General features: G+C 35.7%; 1 protein-coding gene across 1 annotated transcript in view; it reads right to left on the minus strand.

Annotated features, from left to right (window-relative positions):
* The window catches only part of LOC110443488 (exostosin-1a-like), a 90,868-nt gene that overhangs the window by 33,745 nt on the left and 45,295 nt on the right, over positions 1-11,828 (minus strand). The window contains exons 2-3 of the mRNA XM_021487717.1: positions 2,568-2,642; positions 594-720 (exon numbers count right to left, since the gene is read on the minus strand). Coding sequence (XP_021343392.1) covers positions 594-720; positions 2,568-2,642 — 202 coding nt within the window. The remainder of the gene's footprint in view (positions 1-593; positions 721-2,567; positions 2,643-11,828) is intronic.

The raw sequence follows: 11,828 nt of genomic DNA on the forward strand, positions 1-11,828 counted from the left end.
TAAATCACAGACTGAGCACCCCACCAATCACGATGACCTGTCCTATTCGCAACTGTCAAGATTTTTACAGCAGCTCCAATTAAGAGCAAACATTTGGAAGACTCTGATTCAATTTCCAAATGTCCAAAAAGCATTCCTATACAAACACTGTCTACAAATCAGTGTCAGACTTCAATTCACTGGAGCAGTGTTAACCTACAAGACCAGTGGGTACTGGACCACAAGCGTACAAATCTATACTTTCGGCAGTGAACCTACCGTATTTATTCCGCAATAAGCCCATGCCTGGTAATAAGCCCTCCCATGTTTACTCATTCACCCTCGAATTTTCGTCATGAACTATTCCAACCTTTGAATTGGAAGAGTTCAAATGTGTCTTCAGGGGTGAATGAGTTGAATACAGTTCAGTAGAGATACTAATGTGCTGGCCCCCCAGGGCTTATTGCAGGATAAATGCCGTGCTTCAACAGTAGGACTTGGACCACTAGTGTACAAACTTGAACCACCACAGAGGTGATATTTCATGCTGAAAGAAGAAATCTAGATCTTATGAAATACAATGTTACAATACAATAAAAGGGGAGACAACTAACCTGTAGCAAAAGTCTTTCGTCTCCCCATATTACAGCCTTTTTCCAATCAATCACTTCAGAGAAGGGCAACTCCCAACCATTGCTAAGCAAAAATGGAATGCTCCCTGCCTGCAGGGCTTCCAAAAACCTGTAAACAAAACACGGAGACTAAACATAGATAATTACGTATAAAAAATATTAATTTAATTGTCAACACGTACGTCAAACAAACTTGCATTTATCGTAGCTATGCATAGGAGTAATATTGTCTTAAAATAGAGCAGAATGATACAGTATGGAGGGAATGTATTAAGATGGAGTGGAATGGTATGGCTTTGTATGGTATTGAGTGAGTAATATTGAAAAGTATTTAGACAGAGTGGAACAAAAAGTCTCAAAATGAGGTGGTATGGTATATATGGAGGGAACAATATTAAAAAGTCTAAGGATTGAGAGGAACAAAATGATTTAAGATGGAGTGGAGTGTTATGGATGGAGTAATATTGAAATGTCCAATGACTGAGTAAGAAAAAACGTCCTAGATGGAGTGGAGTGTTATGGTATATGGATGGAGTAATATTGAAAAGTCCAATGACTGAGTAGGACAAAATGTCCTAGATGGAGTGAAGTGTTATGGTATATGGATGGAGTAATATTGAAATGTCCAATGACTGAGTAGGACAAAATGTCCTAGATGGAGTGGAGTGTTATGGTATATGGATGGAGTAATATTGAAAAGTCCAATGATGGAGTAGGACAAAACATCCTAGATGGAGTGGAGTGTTATGGTATATGGATGGAGTAATATTGAAAAGTCCAATGATGGAGTTGGACAAAACGTCTTAAATGGAGTGGAAAGGATCCCGGTCCCAGCAAAGTACTAGGAAATCCAAGAGGATTTTTTCTATACAGTAACCTTTCTTAAATTTCAAAATGAATATAAATGTTAAGAGGACTTGACGAGGGTATACTTCTGTTGTCCAGGTATACATAGCTTAGTTGGTTAGAACAACAGTATAATGAACAGAGGTCGTAGCTTAGTTGGTTAGAACTACAGTATAATGAACAGAGGTCGTAGCTTAGTTGGTTAGAACGACAGTATAATGAACAGCGGTCGTAGCTTAGTTGGTTAGAACGACAGTATAATGAGGTCCATGGTTTGAATCCTGGTCTGGCCTGTTGCATTTTAACATTCATGTTGTTGATTTTTGAAAATCATTAATTACTGATCTTTTTTAAATTCATAAAAAAATCTACAAAACATTATTTAAACATTCAGAACACTATTATTGATTTTTGAATAAAAAAAAATTTATTTTTTTTAAATTCATAAAAAAATCTACAAAACATTATTACTTTTTTTAGAAACAATTCATCAAAGCTAATGACATGGCAGAAAAAATAAAGTTTAGAAGTCATAGTTTTGGACAGTACAACAGGGATCCTTATATTAAGATGGAATAGAATCGTATGGTATGAAGGGAAATTTAAGAAAGATTAGGAAGAAATCATTTGAATTGCAAGTTTAGGAGTGATATTGTCTTAAAATAGAGCAGAATGATACAGTATGGAGTGAATGTATTAAGATGGAGTGGACAGTAGTCTAGTGGTAGGACGCCAGGCTCGTGACCAAAGGGTTGCCGGTTCATGACACGGCACAGCACTGTATTGTATCTTTGAGCAAGATAGTTTACTCCACTTGTTCCAGTCTACTCAGCTGTAAATGAGTACGTGGTTGGGCAGTGCTAGAACTGTTGAATGCAAGCTGTGAGCGCCGAAATGGCAGCACTTGCTGTATGCTCCCAAGGTAGTTCAGAAAGATATTGGCTGGTTGCAAAGGCCCTATTACCACGGATAATAATTTGTGAACTGCTTTGAGACGACCTACGAACTAGGTTGTGATAAAGGGGTATATATATATATATATATAAGAACCTTGAATTATAATAATAATAATTTAGAACAAGCGTAAGTCTATTAGAATTCTCCACTTACCGGTAGGAGCCTAACCGCCTCCCTCTTGGCACAAGTGAAAATGTAGCGTTGTATAACAGCTTCTTATAATCAGTTCTGAAACATATAAACATTTGAATATTTACTTTTCTGACAAATACCTGGAGAAAACACATTTTCTAATTTATACAGAAAAGTCATGTTATATGAAACATTTCATGTTACTGCAATTTTTTCATTTTTAATTTACACTTGATCATTATGAATTAATTTAACCCTTTCACCACTGATTCATCAATGGACTCATCCAGATCAATGCATGGTGGAGTTTACTTAATGGTAGTCGTATTTTAGCGCTTTTTGCACTTCAAATTTTGCTTAAAATTATGAATGCCCCAATTGAAGTTCATGTCGATTGTTCTCTTTTGTATATTTTGTGGGTGTGCCAATTGCAATTCATCAATGCGTTAATTTGTTAAAATTTGAAAATGGGCTAAAATTTGTGTGCTCTAAAATAAGTATGATAATAGTATTTTACAATATTTGTATGATGTCATGGAAACTTCCTCTTCCAGTTTGACAACATTTTTGCTGAAAGGTTTAGGAAAAGAATACTCATTCTTGGTTAGTTTAAATATTTTTGAGCACTAAAAAATACAGGATATGTAACGTATTGCCATCACATCTTTTTATGTTTGGGATCATTAAATATAGAAAATAAATCAGAATGAATCACGCAACCTGATTTCCATATAATGTATGCCTCTTTTTCGAAAAAAAATCTTTTTATTGCCATTTTCAAGGATCGTATGAACGTGTAGGGCTATATTTGTATGTTAGCTTTTAATTTGCGTAATATATGGGAACAGATTCAGTTTATTCTGTCACTAGCTGGATAAAGCAATTTACTTTAGACATGAATGTACCCTCTAGAGTGCATGCTAATGAATCTCTATATGCCAGATTATGTATCAGGTTATTCCAGGAACAAAGCTAATTACTCTCATTGTTAATTCCATGCCACTAGGTTGTAAAATCGGTCGAGATTTCGCTTTAATCCATAAATACTAATGTAATACCAGTTGCGTCTAAGACTGTACGTTATCATAAGAATGTCGTAAATGGAAAGCTACTTCATAGCAAGCTCATTACGTGTACAAATCTATAGAAGCTGATCCGTATTATCTGTCAGGATTGTTTCGCGTAACAGTAATTAAGTAGAGGAGCTGCGGGGCTCGGGTTAGAATTTTAAAACAACAAGGCACTGTGTGCGTGTCTGTAATGTCAGGAAACAGACACTCAAGCTCTCTCAAGATTTTTACTGTACACTTGAAATTATGCAAAAGTGCAAATTTTAAATTTCGTGTTCTTTTTAATTCATTTTAAATGCTATCTTCACAAAAGGATCTTTTAACTTTTTTGCACTAATACAATATTTTGAATTGTTTTACGGAGTATTAATAACAATATTTACGAGGCAAATCTTGTGCATCTCAATCCATTATGATTTACTAAGCACAGGTGAAGTGGTTAATTCTACACCTCCTTTTCAAGTTTCACCAACCAACCACTTGACGGTAGCAGGTGGCCAAGGTTGTACTGTCCATTTATTTTATGAAGAGTACAAAAAACAAAGATTTTACCTGTACTCCACATCAATGCAGTAATATATATAGTCAAATAGAATATCCATATTTTGTTGGAAATCTTTGTTTATGAAAATGATATGTACAGCATTAATTATGGCCTTGACCAATTAGAATAACCTAAAATACATTAATTTGCTAAATTTGCATTTGTATATGGAGAAATTTTCACCCAGTAAAATGTTCGCCCTTCAACAGTTAAGTCCATTTTTGCCCCATATTTCATTCACCCTTCACATTTTATAATTATCATATTAGGTTGTTTACTAATGTTCACCATTTTGATAAATTTCCCCTCATTTAGGAGGGCAAAAAAAAAGGCGAAAAATGAAACTGCAGGAAAAAGTTTGCAGTATATAGTATGCATACAGCCCCACATGAACCAACCAATCAGAATGTTGTTAAATAAAAGAACCTCAAAAGAAGTCAATGAAAGAGTTAAATTGAGAATTCCTTTATTACTCGTGACTAGCTGTATTATTGAGCAATAAGCCCATGCCTGGTAATAAGCCCACCCATGTCAACTACAGTTCAGCATTTCTGTGCTGCCTTCTGGGCTTATTGCAGGATAAATACAGTAAGCACTTTCCAGAAAATATGAGACCCTGACTTCAACAGAAAATTATACAGCTGTAGTATCAAATGAATATCATTTGCTAGCATTTCATGAATGCCTTAATGTTCATGAAGGATATATCAGACTAATATATGTCATAACTGTTCATGAAGAATGGCTGCAATTACTATTTAAGATCATACTGCACAGTATGCATCAATAATGAAATATTTTCTGTTAGGCATGGAATGACGTCCCACTTCTTTGAAATTAGGGTCGGTAGGTAGGAAAAAAGATCGAAGATTTAAGATGAACAACTCCAGTGTATTAAAGAAAACTTTACCTTATTTACTTCTTCTTTAATATACAAACACTAAAAATAAAGTATTACAGTTAAATTTCAGCTTAAATTTCAGTTTTTACACCTGTTCTATCAGAAACGCTTTAAATCCACACATAAAGCCACAGTTGGTTGGTTGGTCAATGCTAACATACTTAAGTTTTATTTTTAGCCTAATCAGGATGGAGAGAAACATAATATGTGACCTTTCACCTTCCATGACACGATCCTGTTAAATTAATGACAGAATCATTATATTTACCTGTCATAGATCTCTAGATACAACACCCTATCTGATTGGATTATATTGGTCACATGACTTCAAAATAAAACTTGTGTTAACATGAAATGCTCCATGTTTCCCTGGTTACAGTTTCCCCATTTGGGACCCCACTAGATAAATCAGTAAGAGTTATTCCCCCTGAATTTGGGGTGACTGAAGCAGAGTCTGTTGTGTTGTTGTTCTATTTCTGTGTAACTGATATTAATTGGCCTTGTATTATTATTAGTTTCCAAGATATTATTATCTTGTTTCATGAGGGTGAATTATGACCAAACCTTACCCTTGATATGCCGAAGGGGAATTCTAAGCATAGGCGAAAGAAAAACAGGTTCACAGGTAAAAAAAAAATACAGGGCTTGTGAATTAGATCCTAGAATAAGCTCCTGTTCGCATCTGTAAAATCTCTTTAACGAGGAGGTAGACATCTTCAGCGGTAAATCAGGGAATTATGGAATAATGTTGAGACATGGTAGGTGTTGGTCCAAACTAGCAACACTAGCATTGCATAGCAGAGCATTACATCCGCAACATCTTGATAAATGACCAATACATGTCACTGGTGACTCATTCAGCCCCCAAAAAAAATTGAACTCTTCCAATATAAAGGTTTGAATAGTTCATTATGACACTTCAGGGGTGAATGAGTTAAGGCTTGGTTGTAAATGATTCAGATATTTGAAACTGCAAGGTTTCACAATAACAGTACTCTCAAATTGAATTTCAAGACTTTTGAAGTTTTCTTCCGTATAAAGTGCAAAGTGTCACATTGAACCCTTCTTGGTGCATTCATGTAATGTTTTTATTTTTTAAATTGAAGATGAATTAACACAAGAGGCCCATTGGGCCTTAACGATCACCTGAGTCCTCCGGTATTTATTTTTGTTGTTGGAATATGTACCAATTGGAGTACAAAATAGTTAAGTATAACGTTAACTTAAGTTTGTCAGGACCATGAGCTGATCATTCCTAGACCGATTTTCAGTTAGATCGGCCTATTAGAACTTGTTTTTAAGTTTTAAATAAGTATTTTCAAAATAGCAGCCATGGCAGCCAAATTATATTTCTGATCGACCCGAAAAATAACAAAACTTTGTCAGGACCACGAGTCGATCATTCCTCCAAAGTTTCAGTTCAATCGGCCAAGTAGAACTTGACTTTAAATGGCGGCCGTGGTGGCCATGTTGGATTTCTGATTGACCCGAAAAATAACAACACATTGTCAGGACCATGAGTTGATCATTCCTACAAAGTTTCAGTTCAATCGGCCTAGCAGAACTTGACTTTAAGTTTGAAATAGTTTTTCAAAATAGCGCCTGTGGCGGCCATATTGGATTTCTGATCGACCCGAAAAATAACAACACTTTGTCAGGACCATAAGTCGAACATTCCTACACATTTTCAGTTCAATCAGCCCAGCTAAAGCTCAGGTGACCTAAAAATAGGTTGTTGACGACTCTTTCTCTGTTTATACAGTTACCTCCCCTTAATTTCATTCTGGACATAACTGTAGCAAAGTTGGGACAGGACACTTTCGTTTACCTGTAATAGCTCCGTCGGTTAGAGAGACTGTATAACAATCTGAGGTCCTGGTTTCGAATCCCTGTCTAGCCTCGCTGAACTTTTTTTACACTCAGAACACTGAAGATGATTATGTTTTGTTTATTTTGCTTTATTTTTCATAAAAAGTCCCGCTGTGTATGGTTTTCTTTTCAGAAATTAATATATCAAAGCCATATAGCCATGCTGGAAAAAACAGTTTCCAGTACTCCTGTGACTTTGAATATGGATGAAGGTCATTCATTTGAACAAACTTGGTACCAACACTTTTTGGTTTGGGCAACTATATAGCTAATGGCTGAAAATTTCAGGTTTTAGCCACCTAAAGTGTTTTCTAGGTTCCAGTGGGGTTACATACAATGTACCTGTAAGTAAAATATCCTTCTGGTAAAATACCCATCTTTAACTCATTCACCCCTGAAGACACATTTGAACTCTTCCAATTCAAAGGTTGGAATACTTCAAACTGAAATTTCAGGGGTGAATGAGTTAAAGTGCATGTGTTTTCAGCTTAGTGGATGGGACTAATCCTTTTTTGAACAAACAGTAGGATATACATGATACTAATATATTCTGATATCATCTGATACCTTTGATAAGAAAAGGGCACAAACAGTATGTATACATGCTAATGTTAATCTGAATCAACTGATGTCGAAGACTAGCTAATAGACACATACTCCTGGAGGACCCAGAGCAGAATCTGTCCTCAATGATAACAGAGAAGGGTACAATGACAGACTCTCCACCACGGTATATAACGTGACAAGGATAAGTTTTGTGGTCATGAAGCTGTCAAATAAAAGAGGTCATGACGCCATCTTGGCTTTCAATTCAATGAAAAATAATATACACAATTTAGGAACATAGTAATATTCCTGAGAGGTTCAGGGGATGGGGGAGGGGGGACATACTCTCCGTTTATTAAATACAAAATTGAGTCCCACTTGCCAAGGATGCTCTGGACCAAATTTGATTAAAATCCCTCCAATCATACTGAAGAAGAAAGATTTTAAAGATTAACCTCAGTTTCCTCTATTTGGCCCTGCCCCTCTACCTCCGGGGTGATGTTTTTGTAAGATAGAGTCCCCTTTGCCCAAGGATGCTCCAAGCCAAATTTAGTCAAAATCCACTTAAGGACACGTAGTGTTTTAAATGAACAGTTGACAGACGGACAACAGATGAACGACAGACACTGTGCACATGCCACGTCATAATTAAGTAAGCTCATTGGTCCTTTGGACCAGGTAGCTACATATTCATATCATGGATAAATAGATGATATAAACTGATATGATGTAATGTCTGACACAGATATTCTGTCAAAGCACAATAGCTGACATACAGATGTCAGGTCACAACAAAAATTGACACAGAGATATGCTAGGTCACTATATCTTTAGATTTATTTTTACTATCAATTTGGAAAGACAATTTTTTTCGTACTGTACATGTAAATTCTGTTTGATTCTGAACTACACAGGATCCATTATAAAATTGTCAGAACAACTGTAATTACGCGTCTGATATGTCTCCAAACTTCATCCTGTAGTACTTTATTCACCTCAACTAGAGATACATTTATGTGAACGATGTTCCAGGAACAGGACATAGTAGCTAACTCAAACCTCAATAAATATATTCATATCTCCCCTCAAGTTATGCATAAATATTCAACTGCTGCGCAAAATTTGGCATAAAACTTAACTCGGGAAAGAACGTAATCCAATAGTCGAACATGTTCAAATAACAGATACTGCAAAATCTGTTTTTATGGATTGATAAAATGGTGATTCAGATTCATAGCAAACAAATTTTTCCATCATCAAAGAGCTGTTATGAATAATATGCATTAAATGAAAATTTCATAGAACTACAGCACACCATTCTGAGATATATGTAGGAGCCATACCGTTTCTGCCAGTAAAACTATAGCATATAGCTTCGTAATAGAAGCCATATTGTTTCTGCCAGTAAAACTATAGCATATAGCTTAGTTATAGAAGCCATACCGTTTCTGCCAGTGAAACCTAGTAATAGAAGCCATACCGTTTCTGCCAGTGAAACTATAGCATATATGCATGTAGCTTAGTAATAGAAGCCATATTGTTTCTGCCAGTAAAACTATAGCATAGAGCTTATAAATGAAAGCCATATTGTTTCTGCCACTAAAACTATAGCATATAGCTTAGGAATAGAAGCAATACCGTTTCTGCCAGTGAAACTATAGCACATCACTTAGGAATAGAAGTCATACTGTTTCTGCCAGTAAAACTATAGCATATAGCTTAGGAATAGAAGCCATACTGTTTCGGCCAGTAAAACTATAGCATAGAGCTTATAAATGAAAGCCATATTGTTTCTGCCAGTAAAACTATGGCATATAGCTTAGGAATAGAAGCAATTCCGTTTCTGCCAGTGAAACTATAGCCCATCCCTTAGGAATAGAAGTCATACTGTTTCTGCCAGTAAAACTATTGCATATAGCTTAGGAATAGAAGCTATACTGTTTCTGCCAGTAAAACTATAGCATATAGCTTAGTAATAGAAGCCATACTGTTTCTGCCAGTAAAACTAAAGCATACAGCTTAGGAATAGAAGCCATACTGTTTCTGCCAGTAAAACTATAGCATCTAGCTTAGTAATAGAAGCCATACTGTTTCTGCCAGTAAAACTATAGCATATAGCTTAGTAATAGAAGCCATACTGTTACCAACATCACCATAGCTCTAGCAGGGATATAACATGCAGTTTCCATATATACTAATAATGGCCTTGGTATATTATATCTTGATCAAAGCACGGACCTTCATTTTCAATCAAAATCCATCTATCACAGCTTCATGGCCTATGACCCAGAACAACTCATTTTACTTTACTCCCTGGACAGCTAGAATATAATTATAAGCACTTCACTTTTTGACAGAATGAAAGCACTTACATTATTCTTTGGCTATTCTATGCAAGCATGTAGTATTTTGTAAGTATGTACAATTAAGTCTTTGACAATGTAAGTATGTACAATCAAGTCTTTGACAATGTAAGTATGGACAATCAAGTCTTTGACAATGTTAGCATGTACAATCAAGTCTTTGACAATGTAAGTATGTACAATCAAGTCTTTGACAATGAAAGTATGTAGACACATTTGAGCTCTTCCAATTCAAAGGTTGGAATAGTCCATTATGAAATTTGTTGGTTGAATGAGTTAAAAAAATCTTCAGGAGCTTTATAATAGTAATTTACAATGTGCCTGTCTATGCCTCATTATAAAGTCATGACATGCTTCTTGTTCCAAGTTCTAAATGCCTATACAGAACCCTTATTAGCCGTTCTTCCTTGAAATGCACCTTTTTTTAAACAAGTCTTTTCCAAGATATTCAACATTTCTTGAAGACATAAGCCTTATCGCATTCTACATGCCAAACAAAATTCCCAAAATGGTACTTCAGTTGAATGTCTGAGCATAAGATGACTGAAATGTCCCATCTACAGAGCTTACGCAAGTCCCAAAACGCTACTTCTGTGTCTCGGGTTGAAATAAAACATGTACTGACCAAAGCTGCCTACAAGATACATCTAATATTGTGACATACACCAGCAAATTCTAGCCCTTTGCCAGACACAAGCACATTTCAAATTCTGTTATACAAACTTTGGGTTTATGAAATCAAACATTTCCCCGACGCAGACAGTTGGCCTATACAACGGTACACTACAGACCTACTCAGCCCACAGTTTTGCAACACCATCCGTTTCTCAAGACAAGTGCTGTCTTGGCACAATCTTTGTACATTTGTCAGACAAATACATATGAATTTATCATACATAAACATTTGTCAACAGACAAACTTCTCTCTTGTAGACGTACACAGGCCAAAGCATCAGACAGCAGATCAGTTAGCTAGTCGTCAAACAACATGTCCTTTTTTGGTCATGTGTCTGTGAAACATTAATGAATATTCATGAAGTATTTTTCCAAACATAGCGCTTAAATGTGTCATGAGCTTCAAACTTGCTTTAAAATGGTTGCTCTAATGAAAAAAGAGCCTACAAACCATAACATTTCTTGTCACAAATGTTACATTTCCTCACGAAAAGGATACAAGGTACAATTTACCTTGCTGCATCCAATAAATATGTTGCTTCATCTATCTGGTCTAGCAAATTCCATCAAACACCTTTAATACCCGAAATCAATCAGTATTTCTCACATTTACTGGCATTTCTTGAAATTTCAGAGAAACTAATATTGCATGTTGGAGGCAAAATAATGAAAACAAAAAAACATTTGTAATCTACCAAGGTTAGGCAATCTGATTGCTACATTTTACCAGACGTGTGTATATGTAAGTTCATCATTGATCCCCAAACTTGCAATGCCTCCACAGTAAACAAACGTTGCCACTCAAAACTGCAAAGCTATCCCCGATCACTTACCTGAAATGACAAAAGAAAACACAACATAAATACAGCTTATATTTACAAACACAGAGATATTCGATTAGAAATTGTTCCAGGCAAACACATGCAATATTAAGGATCTGAATTTAGTTGTTATTTCATTTGAGATTTTGAAACGTGATTCTAACAAAGGAACGTTTCAAACAAACAAACACGGATGCCACCACGGCTTTGAGGGAAATGGACATAAATGCAAAATTTAACCAAAGAAATAAAGCTAACACGAAAACTAAACAAAGAAATGGAGCTAAACAAAGAATGGATCTGAGATTTTGACTAAAGTCATTGACGCAGAAAATATACGTCACAGTGACCTACATTTGATATATTGGTGTATTATAATCCTCAAGATGTATCAATATATGAATGAAGTTATATGTGGCTGTTTAACTCCAATTATTTAAAGTCAGGGCTTTCATTTTACCCTTAATTCTAATATCTCGCCCCTACCCCCCCC

The sequence above is a fragment of the Mizuhopecten yessoensis genome, unplaced genomic scaffold (genome assembly GCF_002113885.1).
Source record: "Mizuhopecten yessoensis strain PY_sf001 unplaced genomic scaffold, ASM211388v2 scaffold716349, whole genome shotgun sequence".
NCBI classification, from domain to species: Eukaryota; Metazoa; Mollusca; class Bivalvia; order Pectinida; family Pectinidae; genus Mizuhopecten; species Mizuhopecten yessoensis.